Source organism: Mus pahari, chromosome 19 (assembly GCF_900095145.1).
Source record: "Mus pahari chromosome 19, PAHARI_EIJ_v1.1, whole genome shotgun sequence".
NCBI classification, from domain to species: Eukaryota; Metazoa; Chordata; class Mammalia; order Rodentia; family Muridae; genus Mus; species Mus pahari.
The window spans coordinates 62,370,796-62,397,196 of record NC_034608.1 but is presented as its reverse complement, the minus strand read 5'-3'; the positions used below and the strand labels follow the sequence as shown (position 1 = coordinate 62,397,196).

At 44.3% G+C, this 26,401-nt stretch overlaps 2 protein-coding genes across 4 annotated transcripts in view; one reads left to right on the top strand and one right to left on the bottom strand.

Annotated features, from left to right (window-relative positions):
- The first annotated feature begins 2,186 nt into the window (after positions 1-2,186).
- Positions 2,187-6,211, top strand: Slc25a4 (solute carrier family 25 member 4). The gene is made up of 4 exons (XM_021218964.2): positions 2,187-2,432; positions 3,736-4,222; positions 4,736-4,876; positions 5,756-6,211. Exons 1-4 carry the CDS (start codon positions 2,322-2,324, stop codon positions 5,911-5,913), a joined length of 897 nt encoding a protein of 298 aa, XP_021074623.1. The 5' UTR covers positions 2,187-2,321; the 3' UTR covers positions 5,914-6,211.
- An 11,390-nt stretch (positions 6,212-17,601) lies between these two features.
- Cfap97 (cilia and flagella associated protein 97) overlaps positions 17,602-26,401 on the bottom strand; it is a 47,697-nt gene continuing 38,897 nt past the window's right edge. For all 3 annotated transcript variants that reach the window (XM_029531858.1, XM_021219057.2, XM_029531857.1), the window contains exons 4-5: positions 21,580-21,730; positions 17,602-20,608 (exon numbers count right to left, since the gene is read on the bottom strand). In XM_029531858.1, coding sequence (XP_029387718.1) covers positions 20,481-20,608; positions 21,580-21,730 — 279 coding nt within the window. In that variant the 3' untranslated portion in view covers positions 17,602-20,480. The remainder of the gene's footprint in view (positions 20,609-21,579; positions 21,731-26,401) is intronic.

Below are 26,401 nucleotides of genomic sequence, written 5' to 3'. Positions count from 1 at the left end.
ATCTTACAGGTCCTTTGCATATAATTCTTAGGTCTTAACTGAGGGGCCTATTTAACATAAAGAAGATATACTTATTTATTTATTTTATGTATGTGAGTACACTGTAGCTGTCTTCAGACACACCAGAAGAGGACATTGGATGTCCATTACAGATGGTTGTGAGCCACCATGTGGTTGCTGGGAATTGAACTCTGGACCTCTGGAAGAGCAGTCAGTGCTCTTAACCACTGAACCATCTCTCCAGTCCCCACATGTTCTGTAATGAGAGTCAGAAAGGGTGTGGATTTGGATGGGAGTGAGAGAGTAACTGGGAAACCAAGGGGAGGGAAACCCATAATCAGAACATACTATATGAAAAAAACATATTTTCAATAAGAGAAATAAAAGTTGCAATTTTGCTTTAACCCTTAATAAATGAAAAATCATATGCATATCAAAAACAAATAGGTAATTAAGTAGGCAACCTCTAACACAGAACTGAAGGGAAAGGCTTCATTTAATTCCCAATATTAATAGAGCCAAATGGAGTAGACACACAATTATAATTATGACTAATATATGAATTTTATTGTCCATGGAAATTGCTGTGTGAAACTGTGCTGGACACCCTGAACTTCAAGGTCCTTGAAGGCAGCTCAAGGTGCTGCTTGCGTTTGCTTTAGAGGTCACACTTCCTGGTACACAGTGATTGCTCAGCTGGTGTCTGGTGAAGGAACACAGCGATGCCTTTTATGTTTGCCTATGCCGTGTGTCTTCTTTGACCTCCAGCAACATTGTAACGGGTTTCAGCCTTGTTTCTCCCAACTGCAAATAAATACATCACCTATGTGCTCCTGGCATCCCGTCAGTGACCTCTGCTCTAGTAAGTCTTTAGGCTCTGAGCGACACACAGCTGCAGCTCAATCAGCACCTAACATGAAATCTGCATAGATCAGCAAACATTTAAAAAGATGAACCGCCTTGTCCGATGTCCAAATGAAGGTTAGCACACGTGGGAAAAGAACAGAGTAAGTGGCTTGAATTAAAACAAAACAAAACAAAACAAAAAACTAATAGCACTCATTCTTGTGGAAGGGGCAGCAGTATGGAAAATATGCAGTTATATTTGAACTGCCTTAAATGAGGTGAGGGAAACTAAATCTCACATCCATGTATTAAGAAAAAAACTGCAATCACTTTCCCGGGATTAGACAGTGCCTTGGCTCCCCAGCCTCAAGCTGTCTGTTATAGAGGCAGACACAGCCAAAGATTCGACCTTCCCGAAAGCCTGAGGACTCTGATCCTTAAGAAGCCGCCAGCCAACTGGAACCATCCTGCACGGAATACGGTTGAGATTCCATTAAGAGCAGAACGCTCATTCAAGTCCTTTAGAGGTCTTTCCATAAGAGAATCCCCGGAGCTGAGAGGTTAATAAATGAGGGTCTAATAAAGGAGAGTCTTTTCCTTAGGAGTCCCCGGCCTGTGTGTCGGTGTGACAGGCCAAGTTAACAGAAAAGCCACACATCCACATTCACTGCCAAACGAGAATCCACCTAGCGTCTCTGCATTCTGCTTTTTTTCCCCTGATGGCGCAGAGTGCCCGGCGCATACATATTTCCTAACAGACTGTATGGTTCAAGGATTGAATGGAGAGAAGTCAGAGATAGGAGCTTGCCCGCTACTATGAGGCAATAGCGGCACAAAAAAGATGTTAATATGTATTGGGGAGGAGTATGATTTATTTGCAGAAACGCAGAGCTCCGCAGAGGCCCGAATCCAGGCAGTGAGCTCTAGTTGGAAACGCCCTGACAACGGGGAAGGGGTGGAAGCCTGAAACCTTGGCCAAAAGCACAACGGTGCAGGATCGCGGTCAAAGAGAGCTTCGCTTGAAGCATCAGGGGCCCCCTCTCTGTTCCCAGGTCGTCCCCAGGCTAAACCCTCGTGAGCTATAAATACAACGGTCCACATGCAGTAGAGACACGGTGTTCCCAGGGCTCGCTGGGACAGATAACATGAATTTGCCCTTTAAACGTCCCAAGCTGCAGGGACAGCCCCCAACCCACCCCTAGCTCCCGGAAGCGTCTTCGCCCCCAATGCCCTCTGCAACGGAGGGGGATGGAGAGGGGCTGTCCAGGGACCAGCCCAGCCAATGCGCGCTGCGCACTCGCCGGGGTCCCTCCTCCTCTCGCGAGACGCGGAGCAGGGGATATAAGGAGGGCTGCGGTCAGGCGGGCGGTCCCTTCGCGTCGTGCAGGGACGGATTCGGGGCGGCGGTGCCTGGCCGGGCGTAGGCAAGAGCAAACGAGCGGCTCCTTGCAGGCTGTGTGCGCCCGGCTTTCAGCATGGGGGATCAGGCTTTGAGCTTCCTTAAGGACTTCCTGGCAGGTGGCATCGCCGCCGCCGTCTCCAAGACGGCGGTCGCCCCGATCGAGAGGGTCAAACTGCTGCTGCAGGTCAGGACGGCTGGGGGCGCGAGCGGGGCGCGGCAGGGCGCGGGGGGATGCGGGGCGGGGCGCGCGCCGCAGGGCGCAGGGATGCGGGCGGGGCGCGGGGATGCTGCGACGCGGGCGCGCGCGGCGCTGCGGAAAAATCTGTGCTAGGCCGCAAGCCCGGGGCCTAGGCGAAGGGGAAGGTGCCCTCTACGCAGATACAGGTCCAGCGTCAGTGGCAGATTCCTGGTGTCGGGTGGCGCCCGCGTTGGGGTGTCTATATATGGAAACCCACCCCGAAGCTGGTCTACCTCGAGCCAGATCCTGTGCCCGGTACAACAAGCGACATTCCATCCAAGGCCTCTTAGGCGGGCCTCACCCTTTGGCCATATCCTCTGCACCTTATCTGCATCCATCGTTGACTATAGAAGCATCAGATTAATCATTGACTGGGGATCGCTCTGTGTCGCGTGCTCTGCGCTATAACTTGACATTCATTTCATTCATCTTTCCTAATAACCTCTGCAAGATACAAATCGTCCTTGGCTCGTATTCACAGATGGAGACACTGAGGCAGAAATCCAGAAGTAATATTCAGGATAAATTCAGACCGCCTTAGCCATCTTGTCCCCATATAATTTTCTCCTTTTCTGAAAGGGCCTGCCATCATCATCTGATCCATCTCAAAGGCAAACGCTGTTCAATGGGGGAAGAACCGTTTCGGCATTTAAAAATCAACCCAAAATGCTCCAACAGATTGGCTACAGCAGTAGTAACGCAGTAATCGATTACCTGAATTATCTGCTTGAAAAATTTCAGACACCTGCTGTTAAGACAACCTTGTTTCAAGGGACATTGGAGTAAAGCAGGGGCATTGTCACGGGCTCGCCATGTTAAGAGCCCTTGAGGGAGGGATCTTTATAGCCATTTCCCATAAGCCTGCAGTGAATTTCCCTCAAATGCCCTTATAATGACGAAAAATTGGATTGCTTTTTAGCTTAGCCAAGTAACTAACATTTATTGGTATTTTCTTGATAACTGATTTCCTGATACGTTAAAAACCAATTGGAATTCTCTCTTGAAAGGGAAAGATGGGCGAGAACCCTAGGCATGGTGGTGCACATTTGTAATCCCAGCATTCAGGAGGCTAATGCAGGAAGATTTTTGAGTTCCAGGCTAGCCTGGGCTATATAGGATGACCCTATCCTTTCAAAACAAAAGGGAGAAAATAAAAATTGAGGAAATACAAACCTTTTTTTTCCCCCTTGTCTTCCCTTCTCCCTGCCTGTCCTCTGTCACCCCTTCCTTCCCCCCCACCCCCCACTAGGTCCAGCATGCCAGCAAACAGATCAGTGCAGAGAAGCAGTACAAAGGCATCATTGATTGTGTCGTGAGAATCCCCAAGGAGCAGGGCTTTCTCTCTTTCTGGAGGGGTAACCTGGCCAACGTGATCCGGTACTTCCCCACCCAAGCCCTGAACTTCGCCTTCAAGGACAAGTACAAGCAGATCTTCCTGGGAGGCGTGGATCGCCATAAGCAGTTCTGGCGCTACTTTGCTGGTAACCTGGCCTCTGGTGGGGCAGCTGGGGCCACCTCCCTCTGCTTCGTCTACCCGCTGGACTTTGCTAGGACCAGGCTGGCTGCCGACGTGGGCAAGGGATCTTCCCAGCGGGAGTTCAATGGGCTGGGCGACTGTCTCACCAAGATCTTCAAGTCCGACGGCCTGAAGGGTCTCTACCAGGGTTTCAGTGTCTCTGTCCAGGGCATCATCATCTACAGAGCTGCCTACTTCGGAGTCTATGACACTGCCAAGGGTGAGAGAGGGGCTTTGGGGTGGAAGGTGTGGGGAGGGGGTTTATGGAGAGAGAGAGGATTCTGTATGATCTACCCTTCCACGGTGACCTTTGTGTCTTAGTTGCCTTTCCTACCTCTGAGCTAACCTGAGTTCTGAGGAGGTGATGTGATGTGGTTTGGATAAATTAGTGGGCAAAGGAGCCTCTGTCTGTGTCCCCCTACTGGTAGATACTGCGGTTTTGAGCTACTCAGAGGAGGTAAAGCCGCCCTCTAACCCAGCACAGCTGTGCGTCAATCAGCTGAAGGAGAAGCAAGCTCTGTGTCAACAGAGCTGTAGCTTCCTTGGATTAAGGGAAAGCAGCAGCCAACTTTGCTTGGTTACTTGGTTGCTGCATGTAAGGGGTCTTTGGGGGGGGGGGGAGGAGCTGATTCCTGTAGAAGGGCAGGGTAGGGAGTCGGGTCGGTAGCCCGTCTTCCCTTGACCCACTTTTTGAAGCACCCGATAGCCATGTGCTTCTTGGCTCTGCTCACAGGGATGCTGCCAGACCCCAAGAACGTGCACATTATTGTGAGCTGGATGATTGCCCAGAGTGTGACCGCGGTGGCGGGGCTGGTGTCCTATCCGTTTGACACCGTTCGTCGTAGGATGATGATGCAGTCCGGCCGGAAAGGGGGTAAGCATGAACTCCCCCCCCCCCAGGTGTGAATCTTAGGTGTTACCCCCGGAGAACAAACACTCAGAAGTGCTACGAGGCCTTGTTTTTCGAAGTTGAAAGGCAAAATGTCTCCATAAGGCCTTCAGAAACCAAGACTATAATTTCTCTTTTAGCTTTTTCTTAAGGGAATTTTGCTTTTTCTTTTTATTAAAGGAATTATAAGAATGTAAGAAAATGAGGTTTTTAGAGTTGGCCCTAGGTATTTAGCATTAACAGCCTGGGTGCATAAGCAAGGGCAAAGAAGTAATTAGCTGTACACTTAAAACCCCTGCTTCCACTCGGGAGGCAGAGGCAGGTGGGTTTCTGAGTTCGAGGCCAGCCTGGTCTACAAAGTGAGTTCCAGGACAGCCAGGGCTATACAGAGAAACCCTGTCTTGAAAAACCAAAAAAACCAAAAAACCCTTACTTCCGTTTATGGTTATTAGGAGTATAAATGAGATGGGATGTTTTTAGCTAAATGAGAAATGACTTTAACATCCTGCTTTGGGAGTTTTAGTGTCATAGGTAAAAGCATGAAGGTGCCATTCTTAAACACACCAAATATGAGGGGATTTTGTATGGCTCAACAGTCATACCTTTTACTTTTTCCTTCACAATCTTGGGCAGTGTAATCTGAGACCAGGGCTAGTTTGCTCACCCATAAGAGGCTATCCAGAGAGTGTGACAGACACTCCTCCCGCACCCCACCTTCCAGTTTTAGCCCGATGGTCTGTAAACTGGCTGATTGCTCCAGTTTTTACATAACTGATCTTTTTCATAACCGAATGAAGGGTGCTAGAAGACAGCTTAACTGCTCCTCGGGAGGAAAGGAATCCTTACCCACATTTGTCTCCACAGCTGATATTATGTACACGGGGACACTTGACTGCTGGAGGAAGATCGCAAAAGATGAAGGAGCCAACGCTTTCTTCAAAGGTGCTTGGTCCAATGTACTGAGAGGCATGGGTGGTGCTTTTGTATTGGTATTGTATGATGAGATCAAGAAATATGTGTAATACTCAAGTTCCCAAGTTCACAGATCCATTGTGTGGTTTAACAGACTATTCTTAAGGAAATAAAAAAAAAAAGAAAAAGACAGATCTTGGATAAAACCAGACCATAAGGAATACCTCAGAAAAAAATGCTTCATTGAGTATTCATTAAACCACAGAAGTATTTTGTATTTATTTTACATTTAGATTCCCACAGAAAACAGGCTAGCTTATCATACTTGTTCAATTAATTAACTGAAGAACTGATGCTGAAAAAGTAACTCAGTGTGACTCATTAATAAAGACTACTCAATACACTTTATCTCCCTGCACTTATTAACTACTAACAGGTTGAAGAGCATCAGTGCATGTTTTCTTGCAGGACACATTTGTCAGCGACTCCGGTGTGCATGCCCTGTCCTGACCACATAATAATTTCTCAAACATAAGCCGGGTCGGTCATGTACTGTCTGACCACACTTGCTGAAGGCTCACGTGTGGTAACATGCACAGAGCTCCCATGACTTCCACGCAGTCTTTTGGGACTCTGAGCTTTGCTAACCTTTTGCTCAGGGGTAAGAATGTCGCATGCTTATGAAGTGCCAGATTCTGTGGTGGTGTTTCAATTCCCGCACAGAATCCCGATTCTTAGGAATTTCCAAGTGGACAGTATTAACAGAAGAACAGTCGTCTCAGTTTGGGCTGGAATAACAAAGTGTCCCACACACTGGCCGGTTCATAAACCAGCAAGTGCATTCCTCATTGACTTTGAGAAACCTCAGAGTCTGTGAGGATCAGTTCTGGCGAGAGCCATCTGACTTCCAGATGGGTGGGAAGAGAGTAGGAGAGCTCTCCGTAGCCCCTCTGGAAGGATAATAATCCCAGTGACAGGCTTCACCCTCTGATCTGATTTCTTCCCCAAAGACCTGTCTCCTGATACTGCCATCTGGAGGATTAGGGGTTGGATTCCAGGGTTGGGGGGTGGGGGATTCACATCCAACAGCCAGTTTACCATGTCAGTTAATCAAGTTATTATTTAGTGCTAGGAGGTGCTAGAAAGTGACCCTGCTCTGAAGTTTAAGTGGGGGAGAAGTGGAAATAGAATTGTTACATCGTTTGATACAGTATACCTGGATTGGGAATAAAGACAAGTGGGGGTGGGTGGGGAATGTGTGAGATAGGAGGGGAATATGCCAGAAAACATTGAAAGAAAGTAACTAGGTATACAAAGTTATCTGCTTGTATGTCCTTTCTGTGTCAGCTTAAGAACTAGGAGAAAAGCCTATTTGGACTTGACTCTTGATTTGTGGGCAAGAGAAAAACAGGAATTTCAAGGGTGGGACATACAGGGAAATGGCTCAGGGCTAAAAGCACTTTAGTGCTTTTTCTGAGGGTGAGGGTTTAGTTGACGGGGCCCACATGGACACTCAACAGCTGTGAGGAACCCCAGTTCCAGGGATCTCTCAAACTCTTTTGGTCTCTTTCAGTCCTAGGCACGCAATGGTGCACAAACACGCATGCAGGCAACACACTCAAATAAAATACAGGGTTTTATCATTTCAGGTGGAAAACAAGTGCCTCTGGACTGGGCACAACTTGGAAAGCAGGCAGTTGTCTGCTCTCCGTATTTCCTGATAGAGAATTGTGATATTCAGGCTTTTCCAATGAACTCCTTCCTGTGGGTAAAACACTGGCTGCCTTGTTTTGGCCAGATCAACCAAGGTTGTGTGTGTGTGTGTGTGTTTTCCATTTCCACAGTTACTAGGCTTCTAAATTGATGGAGAAGATTGTAAGACCTGTCAATCCAGTCTCCCACAGACAAAGCAAATACTGCTGCCAGAGCCCTTCTAGATGCATTGCTCTCCAATCTAGATGAGTAAATGATGCAAACACAGGCTAATAGGAAAAAGACTTTGCTTTTGTATTGCATACCGGAGACTAGGGCTGCCTCATACAGTATTTCCAAACCTCAAGGTTTAGTCCCACGGGCCATGAAATGTAGTTGGGAGCTGACTGCATTGAACTAAGCGGGGAGGTCCTAACAGAGAGCCAAATTGTTTTCTAGCCTGCCCTCCCTGGTATCCAGTGGGGAGGAGAGTGAGGAGCTGGCCGCACATCAAGCAGAGAGTGTGTGACACACACACACACACACACTCTCTCGGTCTGCGCATGACCCAGTTCCAGGCATTCTCCTGCCTGCTGTATGGAGTTAAACCCAGTAGTACCCTTTGCTTCAAGAGTCCTGCTGGACTGCTGCTTCTCTAGCTGTTCATTCACTCAACAGGAATTCCTAGAATGAGGTCAGTGACAGAAGGTTGTGACCAGGCAGGAAGGGGAGGGTGGGGCAGGAAGGATTTCCCTTTGGTTTTACTACTGTATCATCAAGGTACAAAGGTCTCAAACCTGAAGGTCTGGGAAAGGGGGGGGTCACATAAAGGTGAAAACCTAGAATTCCCTGCCAGACTAAGGCCCCTCCCCCACCTCTGGGAGTCTCTTTCTCCCAGAGCCATGACTGTAGATACATCTTTTTTATCCACCTTTGATTTTCAGTGCATGATGAAAACTATGGACTTGGAATTCTAAAGGGAGGGGCTTGCTGCCTGCTATACCTAAAGACCAGAGTTTAACCCATGGGACTCACAAGGTAGTAAGACACTGACTTCCACGTTGTCCTTGGACCTCAGTATATGTGCACTGTGGCACATGCAAGTCATCCCCTCCCCCCTCCCCCCCACAGTAAATGGAAAAATAATTAAACCATAGAGATGGCCCACAACCTCAAGAGTTTCCACTATGGATTTAAAACAGGGAACCTGGTACTGATAAAACCTGGCTCAATGGTTAAGAGTACTGGTTGCTCTTGGAGGACCCTACTCAAGAGTGAAGCAATTCACAAGCACCTGTAACTCCAGCTACAGGGGACCCAACACTGGACCCCTGCTCCCCCTGCATGCATGAGGTACATATACTCACCTACACTCAAGCACGCAGAAATAGAAAAGATACGCCAGCACCAATCATCAGAAGCAAAAGGGAGAGAAAACGGAAGTAATCCATGTGTCATCAGTGAGGCATATTAGTTTAAACTGATGCCAAATGCAGCAGGTCAAACATAACTTAGAAGGCTTTGGCATCTGGGCTGGCTGGTTTTATGTCAACTTGACCCTAGCTAAAGTCATCAGAAAGGAGGAAGCCCCAGCTAAGAAGATGCCACCTTCAGATCCTGGTTTAGTCAGTCAGCATCTCGTGGGCCAGTGGTTCTTAGCCTTCCCAATGCTGCAAGCGTTTTAACACAGTTCCTCATGCTGTGGTGACCCCCCTAACCATAAAATTATTTCATTGCTACTTTCTAACTTGTTATAAATTGTGATGTTGAGTATCTGATATGTGATATGATACGTGATCCCGGTGGGAGTTGTGACCCACATGTTGAGAGCCACTGTTGTGGGTTTTTGTTTTTTTTTTTTTTTTCCTTAGTTAGTGATTGATAGGGAGGGCTTAGCCCATTATGGGTGGGGCCATCCCTGAGCTGGTGGTCCTGGGTTCTAAAAGAAACCAGGCTGAACAAGCCACGAGGAACGAGCGAGTAAGCAGTACTAATTCTCCGCATCACCTCCTGCCTCGAGGTTCCTGTCCTGTTTTCTGTCCCCACTTCCATTCATGATGAACTATGATGCGCAAGGGCAAGGCGAATAAACCCTTTCCTCCCCAGGTTGCTTTGGTCATGGTGTTTCTTCACCGGAACAATAACCGTTAAGACAGCATGTGACACAGACTTATCACTAGTGATGTGAACTCAGTCTGGCGGTAGGGAGGTAAGCAAGGTGTGGGTAGTTTGAATGAAAATGGCATCCATAGACATGTGTATTTGGATGCTTGATCCCTAGTTGTGAAAAGGCAACATAAACGCCATTTGTCACTATTTTAAGGGCCAGGCCTGATTTCAAAAAAGTCCGTAAGACACCAGAGTTAGAAAGAGACCATAAGTCTCAGAAACTAAATCATAAGATAACAGCTCTACGAACAGACCCTAAAACAAGATCACAAAACCCCCTCCCAAAGAGCAGCCTAGAGATAACCACAAAAATGGAGAAATATCTTACCTCAAAATGGGCCACCTACACTGACTGGACAGACCTATCTCATCATATGGTTAAACATTCATGACATAAGAATGCAGACCATTGACGACCCCCCCCCCAACACCCACCAGTAAAATTTTAGATTACCTAATCCTTCCAGAGAGTTCCCACGATTCCCTATAAAAAGGCCAGCATGCCTTTGTCTGGGGTCACCATTTCAGAGAATGGTTGACCCCCACATGCTGGTTGTGGCTACAGAATAAACACTCTTTGTTTTTACATACTATCTGAGTCTGGGGGGTCTTCCTTTAGCAATTTTGGACCCTTACATTTGTGCATGGGCTGGAGAAATGCTGGGGTCTCCCTTGACTCAACAGTAGACTGTTTTTTGGAGAACAATTCACTCTCAGCAGGTGAGGTGGGGTGCACCTCGGTGTTCCATGTGTCTCTTGTCTTTGTTGTGTTCTGAGTAGTCTTCTGTCTTATTCAGTGTGGGATGATTTCTTTTATGTGCACAACCCAGAGGCCAAACGGATGAAGTGCAAGAGGACTGGCAGGTCCCTCCTGGCTGGGGGTGGGAGGGAGGTGGGGGAGTGTTGGAGGATGCTCCCCAGCCCCCACTCAGTTAATTGAGAGCTCCATTCTGACCCAGGTTCTGGTGGAAGCCGGGTACTTCCCAGCCGGTGGAGCCCGCCACTGCCTTTGGAATTCCTTTCAGTTGGCTTCAGAGAACACCAGTGCGACACAGGCTTTGGTGGAGACTGGCAGGATCCTTCTAATTGGCCCATTTTTTTGGGATAGGCTGCCATTGGCTTCCTTTTGATTTCTTTCCTGAACCCCTGTAAGCTTGTTTTCATGTTTCTGTGTTTGTGTTTTATTTGTTCATTTTTATTTTCTTGAGAACTAACACAGATGACCAGCTCCACCCCTCTGGGCCTATTCTAGACACGTGTCAAGGACTTCATAGGCCTGGCAGGGAATGTGAGCCTAACTGTACAGTCAGGGAGACTGTTTTTACAGGAATAATGCTTTCTACCTTCATACTATCTATTTGGTTAAAGGGATGGTATATGGAAATCCCGGGCATCCTGACCAGGTTCCATACATCACCGTCTGACAGCATCTGATGGAGAGCCCCTTTAAGCCCTTTCCTACCACCTACCCCATTGATCTTACAGGTCAAAGAGATGGAGCCACCAAAAAAACTGTAAGCCAACAGTCCTAGCTTCCTCAGCTCTGGAGGAAAACTCCTTCCTGTCCTCTTATCACCCTATCCCTGTGCACACCCATCCCTTGCAAATGGCAGATGATTCCGGCCCTGAGGAAGTGAGAGGGAACATAGCTAACCTTCCCTATACACAACAAGGCAGACAGATTCCACCACACAGGCCACACACATCCCCCTTTCCACTAATGATCTATACAACTAGAAGATGCAAAGTCCCAAGTGTTCCGAGAAACCCTCTGCCCTCAGACATATTGGACTTTATAATCGTTAATCACGAGACCACTTGGGATGATTGCCAACAGCCCTTACAGGTGGCAGCTCAGAAACTGGCTCTGGGTGCAAATGGCCATCCCACCACTGCACAAGCCAACACTGACATGGTGGCTTTCCCCCTGGTCTGTCCTGACGGAGATCCCAACAATCCTATTGGCGAGGAGAGGCTAAAAGTCTGTCACCAGCTCCTTAGGAGAGGTCTCTGGAAGGCTGCTGGGGGCCCACAAATTTGTGTAAAATAAGACAAGTTATACAAGGTAAGGAGCAGAGTCATTTCTCCAGAGGTTACTAGAAGCCTACCACACCCATACACCTTAAACCTAGAGACGAGAGAAAAATCGTCTGTAAACCTGTTTTCCCTGAAAACTGCAATGGCAAAAAAGATTTAAAGATAAACACACAGCTGAGCTCCTGACTAGAGCCCGTTTAACAACAGGGAGGTTCCAGAGAATAGACAGACGAGGGGACTTTTGAAGGTACTACTAACAGCACTAGAAGAGACCTGTGGCCTATCTGAACAATTAGACCTTGTCACACAAGAATGGCCAGCCTGCCTGAGTATTTGTGGCAGCCACTGCTTTCCTGGTTAAGGACACAGATGAAATCACCATGGCACAAGAACTCACTATAACCACCCCTCATGCCATTGAGGGAGTTCTCAAAAAAAAAAAAAAAAAAAAAAAACCCAGACTACTGGATATCTCATTTCCGGTTGGTACATTATCAGTCCCTGCTCCTAAACCCACCCCACATTAAATACCACCCTGCGTCTACCTTAAACCTGACTACGCTGCTCTCAAACCTGGACCTGGACACTATGAATAACTCCTCCAAAGTGATGAGTCACATCCAGAACCTGAGGCCAGACCTGACAGACCCCCTGGCAAGATTCGGAAATGATCTTACTTCACAGATGAAAACAGCCTCATTGAAGGAAGCAGGTATAAGGGTGAGAAGGTGGTGGCTCCTGACTCTATATAGTATGGGCCTCAGCCCTACCTCCTGGGACTTCTGCTCAAAAAGCTAAGTAAATTATTTGCCTTGACTCAGGCCCTAAAACTGACAAAGGACGAAATTGCCTACTTCTACACTGACAGCTGATACCTCTATATATGAAGAAAAGGGACTGCTCACAACAGAGAAAGAGACTCAAAAATAAAGACAAGTTTTGGACCTATTAGAGACACTATGGCTCTCCCTCAAGATGGTCATCATCCTCTGCCCAAGAATAAATGCTCGAGTTAAACTCATATGCAAATGAGTCTCTGTGGTCCAGTTGATGATACTTAAACAACAATATCAGCCTATAGAGACATCTCAAGGGGAGACTGAAAGGGCAACATAAACCCCATTTGTCTCCCTTTTAAGGCCTGATTTTTAAAAAGGCAACAAGACACTAGCTTCAGAAATAGACCGTAAGTCTCAGAAACTAAGTTGTAAGGCAACAGCTCTAAGAAAAGACTATAAAATTCAGAACAAGATCACAAAACCCACTCCCAAAGAGTAGCCAGAAATAACCACAAAAATGGAGAAATATCTTCCTTCAAAATGGGCCACCTACACTGACTGGACAGACCTATCTCATCATATGGTTAAACATTCATGACATAAGGATGCAGACCACTGACCACCTGTGACCCCCCTAACACCCACCAGTAAAATTTTAGATTATCTAATCCTTCCAGAGAGTTCCCATGATTCCCTATAAAAAGGCCTGCATGTCTGGAGTCACCATTTTAGAAAATGGTTGACCCCCCCACATATTGGTTGTTTCTGTAGAATAAATGCTCTGTTTTTGCATATAATGTCTTAGTTAGGGTTTTACTGCTGTGAACAGACACCATGACCATGGTAACTCTTATAAAGGACAACATTTAATTGGGGCTGGTTACAGATTCAGAGGTTCAGTCCATTATCATCAAAGCAGGAACATGGCAGCATCCAGGCAGGCATGGTACAGGGAGAGCTGAGAGTTCTACATCTTCATCTGAAGGCTGCTAGTAGAATACGGGCCTCTAGGCAGCTAGGGTGAGGGTCTTAAAGCCCACACCCACAGTGACACACCTACTCCAACAGGGCCACACCTTTAATAGTGCCACTCCCTGGGACAAGCATATACAAACCATCACACTATCTGAGTCTGGATTTTTCCTTCAGCGAGTGGAACTGTTTTGGGAAGGAAAAGAAGCCATGTGGCCTTTTTGTGTCACTCAGGGTGGTCTTGGAGGTTCAAAAACCAATGCCAGGCTTGGTCCCACTCTTCTACCTCTAATTTGTGGATAAGATGTAAGCTGTTAGTGCTCCAGTGCCATGCCTACCTACTGTCATGCTTTCTGTCATGATTATTATGGACTAACTCTCTGAAACCATAAGGAAAGCGCCAAATTAAATTTCTCTTACATTTTCCTTGGTCATGGTGTCTCCTCACAGGAATGGAACAGTGAGTGACTAGGACACCATGTATTCTGATTTCCTGTCTGTCTTAGCTAGGGTCTTACTGCTGTGTATAGACACCATGACCAAGGTAAGTCTTATAAAAAAACATTTAATTGGGGCTGGCTTACAGGTTCAGAGGTTCAGTCCATTATCAAGGTGGGACCATGGCAGTATCCAGGTAGTCATGGCACAGGAGGGGCTGAGAGTTCTATGCCTTCATCCAAAGGCTGCTAGTGGAAGACTGACTTCCAGGCAACTAGAGTGAGGATCTTATGCCCACACCCACAGTGACACACGTACTCCAACCAAGTCACACCTATACCAACAAGGCCACACCTCCAAATGGTGCCACTCCCTGGTCCAAGAATATACAAACCATCATACTGTCTCTCACTGATAAAATACTTGGAACCAAAGCAACTATGGACAGAAAGGGTTTATAGTCTTAACACTGAGGGAAGTCAAGTTAGGAACACAAGGGAAGAAACTGAAAGTAGCCTTGTTTGCTGCTACACACAGCATTGCCTCTGTCTAGGGAAGTCACAGCTGTGGTTGGCTCATGCTTAGCTTTCTTACACAGCCCAGGTACCCCCTGCCCTGGGAATGGTGCTACCCACAGTGGGCTGACCCCCTCCTACATCAAATAACAAGACAATCTTCCACAGCCATGCCTGCAGGCCAGTGTGGTCTAAGTAATTCCTCCCTTTGGATCCTTTTCTCCAATGGCTTTAGGCTGTGTCGAGTTGACAGTTAAGCCTACCCAGAGCACCACAAATCTTAGGGAGTTGTGGGGAGAAGGGATAGGCGGTACTTATCCCACACCCTGCCCTAGCACCACAACTGGACAAGGCACTATGTGGACACTTGGCACAAAGACAAACCACATCGGACTCCTGTAGAGGAGGATGTAGGACATTGGCTCCCATCACAGGGATGATTCCTGACATAAACAAGTTGGAAAGCGTTGACTTAGGCTTTCCTAGGTACCAGTCCCCCATCGTGGAGATATGGTGAAGCCAAATAATTGGAAACAGGAACAAGTATTGGAAGGCGCTGGGAAAGCTGACAGGATACCAAACCAGGCCCTTTCACCAGCTCCCAAAGCTGCTGTCCTCTTAAGAGTGTATCAGGGATCCAATATCCATTCAGAGCCCTTATGATCTGTCTCCAGAAACACCAGCATAGACATAAAAAAATGCACTTTTCTACTCTGGATGCTTCTTGAGCCAACTAAGTTTAAGACTATTCCAAGAGAAGACCATCGAAATCTGGTGTAACAACTTACAGAATACAGGGAGTCTCCAAGTACGGGGGTAGTGAGAACAAAAACCAAGTCACTCACAGCTGAGGACACATGTCAGGCAGTACAGACAGACAACCCAGGGGTGCTTACTCACTTTGGAGCTTCAGGAAAGGCAATGCACCAGGCAAGACAACTGGAAGAGCATCACAGACAGAAAGAACCGTGTGTAGACATCAAACCAGCCTCAACAGACTAGGAAAACACAGGAGGGTAGCTAGCGCACCAGATACATGTTGGGAAACCCTGCTATTATGGCCACAGTCTACCATGCCTGGACAGCTTCCTGAGCTTGGCACAAAATGGAGGACTCGCTTCTTCAGCATGCCTTCCTCTCCTCTGTCTGACCTTATCTGGGAGCCCAACTCCCACACCCTCTACCTGGGGAATCTGACGTAGTCATTGGTGAAATCACAGGTTCAACTTCCTTTCTCTTGATAAAAAACCTGCAGAGCAAGCCCCTGGGATACATGCAAATGAGGCATTCCCAGTACCTTAAGCCCCAGCCAATGTATGTTCACCTGATTTAAAAAAAAACAAAAAACCTTGCCACCCTCCAAGGTTTATAGCTATATCATCCTCGCTCCCTGCCCCCCAGAATAATACACACTTGCTCAAGCTGTTTCATCTAATATCGTTCAAGAGCTGTTTCACCGAATAATGTCTAAAAGAGCTGGATTGCTGATTCTAGGAGAAGGCTTCCTCTCCCCCAGCACTCACAGCTGGATGGACATCCTGCTGACCAACCCGTTCTGGGCATCTTCATCCTTTTCCGTTCGGTGTGTAGCGGCACTTAAGACACCCCGAGAGCAAGTGGAACATGTGGAACCACAGGTACAGGGAACATTCCCCACCTCAAGTGAGGAAAAGCTAACTCACATTCAAAGACAAACTGGTAAAAGCAGGGAGGGGCACAAGTGTGGATGGGGCTACTGAACTGTATCCATCGTTACCCTGATTTTATCATTTGATTACCGACACTGTGCTAATCCTGAATACAATCAAGTAGGAAGCCTGCATCATCACATTACTTTGTGGGAGGTGCTTCTGGGGCTCTTATAATGCACAGACATTTATTTGTTAGCAAGTAATGGCAGAAGCTGGAGGCATAAATGACTCAGCTTGACAGAAGGCTGGGGGCCATGAGATACTTTGTGTCCAGGAAGTAGTTATGCAAAACAGCTGCCAGAGCCAGCAAGATGATTTGATGGTAGAAAGCAATTGCCTGCCACTCATGTGGGACACCGCTGGGTTTCATCTCCAGAACCCACATCAAGGTGGAGGAGAGAACTGATTCCCCAAATTCTCCTCTAACTACCATACATATACCACAGGGCTCAAGAGCAAGCAAAAGTAATATTAAAAAAAAAAACAAAGACATTTCTGTGAATCATTGTGCTTTCTGAACAATTTCTATTTCATACAATAATGTCAATTTTTTATTTTTCTAGGACAGATGTTTAAGTAGTAATTAAGAGTTATGTTGGTTTAATAAAGTGGTGATCTGTAGGTTCTCCGCCAGTAGCCTTGACTTCACTAGCACTGAGTACTTAGCAAGGGTTCCAGGACCAGGCTTTGTTTCCCCAGTTAGAGAGTTGGTGGTTACTGCTAACATATACATGTCACTGCTGCACCCTAAGGGTTACTGTGCCATGCTGGGTCATTGTTGTGGATTCATAGTTGGGCAGGACTGCTGGTTGGGCACTTCTTTGGAAGCCTGAATGATACCTTCTGGTACCATGAAAGCCAGTCCTCAGGGAGGATAGCTCAGGAGCCTCTGGGCCTGGTGTTCCATCAATGGTTGAGCATGTTTAACAACTAGTCTGCAGCACATTGTGTTTTCAGCAATAAGTACTTACCTTTCACCTCTAGGGGACAACTTGAAAACCATCTGTATCTGAAAATCAAAACTAGCTGACATACTACAAGCCCATTTGTGCTATGCATCCTTCAGGTGGTTTCAGCTGTTCTGTTTAAGATATGACCCATCATCATACAGCACTGGGTAGCCTGAGACTTACAGTGTAGTTGAGGATAACCTTCAACTTCTTGACCTTCCTGCCCACTGGGCTTATGGGCTGGGAAGGTCAAGGACTACCTTCAGCCCAATGGCATCATCAAACCCTCTCTAAAGATAAAACAACCCAGCAAACAACACTCATCCCAGCTCGAAAGCAATGTCCACTGTACTGCAGCACCGTAACAATTTCACAAGATGAATCAAGTCATGTGGTTCAAAGAAAGCTAACTAGGAGTGCCATTTTAAACAAACTTTCCTAAAGAAGTATCACATTTTCAAAACTACAACTAACTCATTCTAACTAATAGTTTTGTAGGGTACAATGATTTTTTTTATTCTAATTCTAAAAATATGAATAAAACAGAATCAAAACTTGGTTTTCTTTAAATCTTTTATTTTTTCAGTAGGCCAAGCTAGTTCTTCATGCCTAAAATATGACAAACTAGATCATTTTTTTAAAAAGATGGTTTAAAAGTTTCTTGCTAATCTTTATTCATGAAAATAAGCAACTCGGCCATTAGCAGTGAGCTCATTCGCTGTGATGGTGTACAGACATTTACACACTAAGGCTTTGGCATTTATGATGATACAGGTTTTGCGTTGCTAACCAGGGCAAAGGCGCGTCTTCAGCTTTACTGTAATCTTAATACTTTGGAGTTGCTGCACTGTATCTGCAGATGAGAAGCAGACCTATCACAATCACCTTTCAAAGCCGCGTAGCCCGTTTTGATACTTGGGTTGAGCACAACTGCATGGTGTTACTTTACAAGCAAAGCACAGGGTGACTGAATAGCTGTGAGAGTGGGTGTGGATGGAGACTGAAAGACGAGGAGGGTGAGGTAGTAGCTACTCCTTAAGAAGTCACTTTAATATTCTGAAATCTTTCACAAAAACTTACTAGAAAAGGAGATAACATTTAATAGAGATGAAAACAGTTCTCAGATCTGTCTACTAACCAGCAGACCTGCACGCTGTCTAGCTACAGATGCGGATCTTCCAAGTATGTGTGGTAAGGACCAGTCAGCCAACCATGCAACAGTGCTACTCACCCGACAGACTTGTGTTGGTGAGGCTGAAGAGATTAATGTACTCACGACTGCTCCACTGCAAATGCTTCCTAATCCTACCTTACGGTACCTTGACTTCCAAAACCGAGTGCTAAATTTGTAATCCCTGCCCATCTCTACAGTCACCATATCTATGCACCTATGACATAACATGCTAAGTTGTTTTTAAAAGATGGTTGTCCTTTATTTGAAGTTGAATCCTTGTTATCAGTAATACTTAGATAAGCTTCTTCCAAATAGTAAAAACTAAGATATAAATTAGCATTTAAAATCAAATTCTAGCTTTATCTATGAAACCTGGAGAGACCAAATAAAATGTACTCATAGGCTAATGCCACTGTGAACATAAAAGGTTTTACATATATACATTTATTTCCACCACAAAATCTGCTTTCAAGTGATTAATTCACTACTGGGCAAATGCCAAAATGCTGCATTTTAAATTTAAGTTGTTACAAAAATATTAAAAGTGCAGTGTTAAAAACTAAGATAATATAAATCCTTTGTTTGTACAGCTAAGAGGTATATAAAGCATGTATAGAATCTTGTTCACTAGAACAAAGAGATAAATTGCTGAAGAATGTTACAGCCCTACAAAAGCAGCAGGGAACCATCAGTCATGTTGTGTTCCGACCCATTTTGTATATGTTTGTGTTTGTGTGTATGTTTGTGTGTGTGTGTGTTCGTGTGTGTGCTATATGTGCTCAACATTATTTTTGGCCTCACCATTTCTTCCCTTCATTGCTCTATCTGAAACATTGTCTATTAAAGTAAGACCAGCAATGCATGCCCTGGTGTTTGTTAAGTACAGTCTGCCTCCCTGATAAGGAAGGTGGAGCAGGTGTGGCACACATGCTATAGTGCTGGGGCACCGACACCAGACACATCTCTCTGTAGCTAGGCAAAACTCATATTTTAAGAAAAACGTGTCATTGAATATGAAACATATATATCTACTAAAGATATGCTGACAAGACCAGCAATGAAAAGGTTATGAGTATGAAATATCACACGTTTTGCTCTAAAAAAGAACAGCCTCTAGGTTGACAGGAAACTATTCCACTTTTCATAGTCAACTGTTTCACACCTATGTGTCACTAGCAATTCCATGAGGATTAACAGACCTTAAAATGTGAGGCTGGTAAGGATGATGCTTCTAGGGTTCAGCCAAACAAAAGCAAGGGAATTCCCTAGCATCAAGGCAACAGCTTTAACCAATGTGCAATTAGTTTCTTTCTTGTTTATATTTGGTTTCTCTAGAGCATTTCTTCCTTACTCTAAGCCTTCTATTACTACAATAAATACACAATGACGGCACACATAGTGACTACCAGTGTCATTCCCAACACCGCTGTAACATACCCTAGGTATGCGCTTCTTCAAGCTGGGAGTGTTGCTCACTGATCCTACAAATACTTGCTTTTGTTTATTATGCAAATGATCTAGATACAAACCAGTCATAACTCACAAGCCTACCTCTTGCCTCAGAATCCTTAAGAGTATTTTACTAGACTGCATAAAAAACCGAGACAGAAGCTTCTGAAGTGAACCCCTGTTATTCACAGTGTGAGACGGACTGGATGGATACTCGGACTCTTTAGGAGAAGCGTCTTCGGTGAATCAAGAACTGCACCAGTACAAGCTCCTCACCTCCTCCTCAAATCTAAGTCAGCTTCTCCATGGAGACAAATTTCAAAGCCTTCTCATAAGGAGTGTAACACTCACATAAGCAAGTGATGACTCGAGTTACAGACAATCTAAAGCAGACAGAAGCACGAGGTACTTAAGTTTACAAGGTAAGCTCCTTGTTTAGCACTTACAAAAACTGAAAATCATATAGATTAAGAGCCATATAGTGAGTGTCTTGGCTTCCACACAGATTGTCACCACTGCTGTTTTGTCAACACAACTGAGTTTCTATATTGAAGAAATAGTCACGTGTAACACCTCTCTCTATTAAATAGACATACAGCTCCTATAAATATGCCACCACATGAAACACTGATTTTACATCAAAGTGTCTTTTGATAACAATTTGCACTGAATAACAATAAATTATACTCATTGTTGTATAAATTGTTGAAAAAAAGTATTACAGATGTTTGCAAATAGTTATAGTAGTACAGAAAAATACATTGTTAAAATAGGACAAACAGATGAACAATGTATATCATAAAAAAAGGTTTTACAACCAAGCAGTACGAACATTCGGGGGTTTCCGTCTTAGCAAAAAGCCACTGGATGTGTCCAACACTGATGGGTCAGTCTTACAGCTGAGACCACTGGTCGCACTGGATGTCCTGGAAGCTCCTCCTAAACATAGCGCACAAAGATACAAAGTGGTCAGATATCTGAATCAAGTACACAGGCCCTCATCTGATAAAGTTCATTTCCTAATTTTAAGTCCAGACTGGTTTTCCTTCCTCATTGCAGATGGGTCTAAAACTCTAATGAAATGACCTGTGCATTAAAAATCCCCTGTGGAGCTAAAGCCACTAAAGGGAGTCAAGGAAAACGTCTGGCACAATCATTTATATGTTTACTTGACAAATATCTTGCTATGTTCAGGGCATGGTACTAAATGTCAGTTACCAGAACAAGACTGTATCTTAAGTCACTGTAAATACCACATTTTAAAATGAGCAAGTGAGATGGCCAGTAAATAACTAAGTCACATGTCGATGACAAATTACAGCCCTACTAGAGCTTCCAATTTTCTTTAGTGACGGCTTACAGTTTTAAGAAAAAGAATACAGTTTAGGATCCATCAGCTTCTGTGTCTGACTTTCTGTAAGTTGTATACCCTGGTGTTAAATCCCTACATCTCTAGGGTACAGAAGTAGCTAAGTCTTTAAGCATCACATACTAGGTATTAAAAAGAATGACATATTTAGTTTGTTAATTCTTTAAGGATTACAAGGTATTAGCAAATGTCTACAATTGGCTAGAGAGAATGTTTCAGCCACATCCAAGGATCCTAGCAATGTATTCTTTAAACACACATATTGATACTAGAAGGCACTCCCGCAGTATCTGAGGAAATACTGTTATTTTCACTCATTTTATTCTTTGGTTTTCTCTCTATGCTACCATTACATTCTGTACAGACATGCACATGAAGTACAAAATTGCATGAAATGCAAACGTGCCAGTGAGTAATGAAATGTACTCTAAATGTTTGCATTTTAAATCTCTACCATTAAGAACATACATTACACTTTTTAGTTTTAGAAAAGATAAAGGAGACTACAACCAAGTAAAAAAATAGCTTTTGATATTCTTACTCAGTGGGCTATAATGGCCAAGAGTAGATCTCACTCGTCGGACGGACGGTGAAGGATTGAGGTAACTCATATTCCGATGGTAGTCCATCAGCTGTTCAGAGCGTTTCATGCCAACTGTTGGCTTCACAGCTTCAAGCCGTTTCAATAAAGCCTTCATACAAAATATCAAAGTTAATACTAGATAAATACCAATGGTTTCTAAAAGCTCAAAAGATTCTATAACCAGAAATGCACTAAGGGAAAACAGTGTAAGAAACTTTTCTTACCTGGCTTGAGGAAGAACCTATACTCACTCTAACAACACTCTAAATATCTTCCCATATACCCACAGTAAGGGTAACCTGCTTCCCTGAACAAGGAGACTTCACTCTGCAACGGAGGAGACCATCACATCAAACCAGAACCATTCAGAAAGCAGAGCTGTGGAGTCCTAACAGATACATCTACAAAACCACCCAAGGCTCAGGGACACTGCTGAAGATGCACTGGAAAGACTGGAAAGCCAGAAGGGCAGAGACTTTGCTGGGAGACTTTGTCTCCTATCAGTGTCAGAGCTGAACAACAACAATAATGAACATACCAACATGGACAGGGAAAAGCCCTTGAGGCCTTACCCTACATAAAAGTGCAGGCAACTAAGGGCAGCTGAGCATGGGCAAAGTAGTCTTCTCCTGGGAAGAGCATAATTGGTTATCCAATACAAACGGTCAGCCCTGAAAACATACACACACATAACAGCTTACAGACTGAGCAGGTTATATTTATGAACATATATGTATGTGTGTGTGTGTATAACTATATATATGTAACTATATATGTGTGTATATCTATATCTATATCTATATCTAAATATAAATCAATAATGAAACAAGTGGCCATAATTTGAAAGAGGAGGGCTATATGGATGGGTTTAAAGGGTCAAATGGGAAGGAGAAAATGATGTGATTATATTATAATTACAAAAAAAATAAAACTCAATAATACACTTTCAGAAAAACTCAAACGGTTTCCCCTAACACATACATTAATCACACCACTATAATTAAATGCCTTCTACAATTTGGGTGTAAGTGTTTCCCTTAGAGGCTTGGTCCCCAGCGTGTGGCACTCTTGAAAAGTGGCTGGGCTCTGATCTCACAAGGGACTAAACCACTGATGGGTTAAAACAGAGAGGACTACTAGAACGCAATGGAAACCAGGAGACTGGCTCTTCATGAATAAGCAGGTCGCTATGACCACGCCTTGAAAGGATCTGTGTTGTCCCTGTCTCTTCTGTCTCTCTGCCTCCTCACTGTCATGAGATAAGGCACTTCCTTCTCCGGCACCCTCCTACTAACAGGTTTCTGCCCTGCCCCAAGTCCAGACGCAGTGGAGCTCCTCATAAGCTGAATCCTGGAGCCAAAACAAACCTCTCAGCTCCTAAACTGCTAATCTCAGCCATTGTCACAGCAGCCAAAAGGTGACTTGTATGCAGCTCACAAGAGATGTGACAGGTTAGTCTTTGAAAAGGGACTGTAAGTTGAAATATAATAAACTCGGCTTCCTCATCCACAGGGCATAAAGAAGAGGTATATAATGCTAACAATCCGATGTTAAACCACTGGAACCACCGCCAACTTAATAAAGTTAGGACAAATTCTCCCTGTGTGCTGTAGAGAGCAGTAGCTAGCTGCAGTCACAGCGCACACAGAAATCAGAGGAAAGGTGGTCTCAAGCCCCATTCTCAGTTCTACTGCCCAGGGCTTTTCTGTGCTTTTTCCTTTACATTCTTAAGATTCCAGGTAAAATTTTCTATGGAACACAACTGTTTTAGCTGCTAAGAAGCTAGAAATCAGGTTACTAGGGAATATAAACCTTTTAGAGGATATACAAACCATCAGAGCAAAGCAGCAGTCACCAAGAAGGCATTTTCTTTAATATGATTAAGTCTAACTATAAATATTCTTAGTTTTATTTTTAAATAGAATATACTTTATATAAATATAACGTTTTATAAATATAAATATATTATATAAAATATATTTTTATAATATATAATAAATATGTATTTATAATATAATATGTGCATACCTGGAGTATATATGTATGCCATGTACTGAATAGTGTCCAATGAGGCCAGAGATGGTACACGATCACCTGACGTGCTCTGGCAAACCAGCCTTTCAGCTCCATTCATTCATTCTTTTTTCTTTTTTTTTTAAAAAGAATTATTTATTTATTTTATGTATACGAGTACATTGTAGCTGCCTTCATACATACCAGAAGAGGGCATTGGGTCCTATAACAGATGGTTGAGGGCCACCATGTGGTTGCTGGGATTTGAACTCAGGACCTCTGGAAGAGCAGTCAGTGCTCTTAACCACTGAACCATCTCTCCAGCCCTATTCATTCTTTCTTAAAGATCAAAAATTTTTGATTTTCAGAAATCTTTGAGAAAGGAACCCTGAGGAAAACCAAATACCTCATAGAATTGATTCACAGATCTGTTTTTTTTTTTTATTTTCTTAAAAGATACATTTTTTTTTTCTGGTGCAAACTTATTTTTATCTAAAGAGTATACTGATATGCAGTAAAACTCACATTAAAAACCATCAGCCCCAAGAGTACAAAAGACAAGTTTTCTTTATGGTAGAAACCCAAGCTTGGCCACAAACAAGGTGCAATGCACATGCAGTAGCCAGGCCTAGGAGAACCCCGGAGCTGCCAGCCAGGGAGACAGATAGGTCCTCTGCGTTCTCTTTAAAAGCTGGAGCAGTGGATTACTTTAATGGATTTTCGTATATTAAACCACCCTTGCATTCCTGGGATGAAGCCTACTTGATCGTGGTGAATGATGGTTTTGATGTGTTCTTAGATTCAGTTTGTAAGAATTTTATTGAGTATTTTTGCATTGATACTCATAAGCGAGATTGGTTTGAAGTTCTCTTTTTTTTGTTGGGTCCTTGTGTAGTTTAGCTATCAGAGTAATTGCAAATGAATATTAGCCAAAAAAACAAAACAAAAACAACAAAAACCCCAAAACAAATGAACAAAAAAAATACAGAATACACAAGATATAGTCCACAGAATTCAAAAGGCTCAACAAGCTGAAGTGTCCACGTGAGGACGCCTCAGTCTCACTTGGGAGAGAGAAGAAAGCAATCATAAGTGGGGAGGGAGGGAGGGACTTGGGAGGGAAAGTGGATGGGGNGGGGGGGACAGTGAGGGGAGAGGGGAACCTGATCTGGTATTGGGTGAGGGAAAAGGACCGAAGGCTTGAGGGCCAGCAGAAAGAATGTAAACAGGTAACTTCAGGAGCTAGGAGGTTGGGGAGACCCTCCAGAATGCCCCAGAGACCTGGGAGGTGAGAGACTCTCAGGACTCAAAGGGAGAGACCTTAGATGAAATGTCCTACAGTAGGAAGAGGGAACTTATAAAGCCCACCTTCAGCAGGAAGACAGGACATCAAGTGAGGGATGGGGTTGCCATCCCATAGTCACAACTCTGACCCATAATTGTTCCTGTCTGAAAGAATTACAAGGATGGAAACAGAGAGGAGCAGTGACAGGCCTAAAGTGGGATCCAGCTCAAGGGGAGGCCCCAAGGCCTGACACTATTACTGAGGCTATGGAGTGCTCACAAAAAGGGACCTAGCATGACTGCCTTGCAAAAGACCCAACAAGCAGCTGAAAGAGTCAGATGCAGATATTTGCACCCAACCAATGGACAGAAGCAGCTGAACCCTGTGGTTGAATTAGGGAAGGCTGAAAGAATTTGAGGAGAAGGGCGATCTTATAGAAGGACCAGCAGTCTTAATTAATCTGGACCCCCGAGATCTTTCAAACACTGGACCACCAAACAGACAGCATACAACAGCTGATATGAGGCCCCCAGCACATATACAGCAGAGGACTTCCAGGTCTATGTTCATTCAGAGATGATGCACCTAACCCTCAAGAGACTGGAGGCCCCAGAGAGTTTAGAGGTGAGATGGAGTGGAGGGTGGGGACATCCATGTAGAGATGGGGTGTGGTGGGGAGGTGGTGTGGATGTGGAGCAGTCGGAGGGTGGGAGGGGAGGAGTGGGGAATGGAATATGGAGTGTAAAAAATGAATTACAAATAAAATTTAAAAAATAAAAAGCTAGAGCAGCAGCCACTGCCTAGTGAAGTCTTAACAGCTAGAATGAGTTCTTGTTGAGTTCAGAGTTCCACCTGACTGTAGTGTCTATTTTCACTCTTTCTAAAGTAACATACCATCTTTCTTTGTAGACAGAGGAGCTGTACAATGTAGGTGCCAAATATTTCTAAAATGATAATCTCCCCTACTGGTAATTGTACAAAAAATCCTAGGTATCACATTTTCAATACATTTTACTGGGCAAAGATATTATTTGTGGATTTATCTGATTATCTGAATAACTACTCATTAAACTATATACAACAGAAATCTTGACATTTTCAATTAATCTGATAAAATGATATGTGAATGTGTATTTTTCTCCTAGTAGGGAGACAATATTGGTCATATATATACCAATAGCTCAGGTTATAGCGCAGTCTGGGTCCTGAGGCATGGCAAGTGTTGTTAACCTCTACATTTAGCATGTACAAAGAATCTGAAGCTTGGAGAGTTGGGGAATTCGCTACCCCAACGAATGGTAATAATGTATGGAATAATAAAATTCCTTATTTTATGAATTTATCTAGTTGGGTACACACCTTTTCTCTTTAGATTTTAAGAAAACTGCAATGCTTATTTGTCAGAGGTAAAACGCTAAAATAACATGATGAATATTAAATTTTAAAATGATTTTCTAATAAGGGAAACTCCACAAAACCACA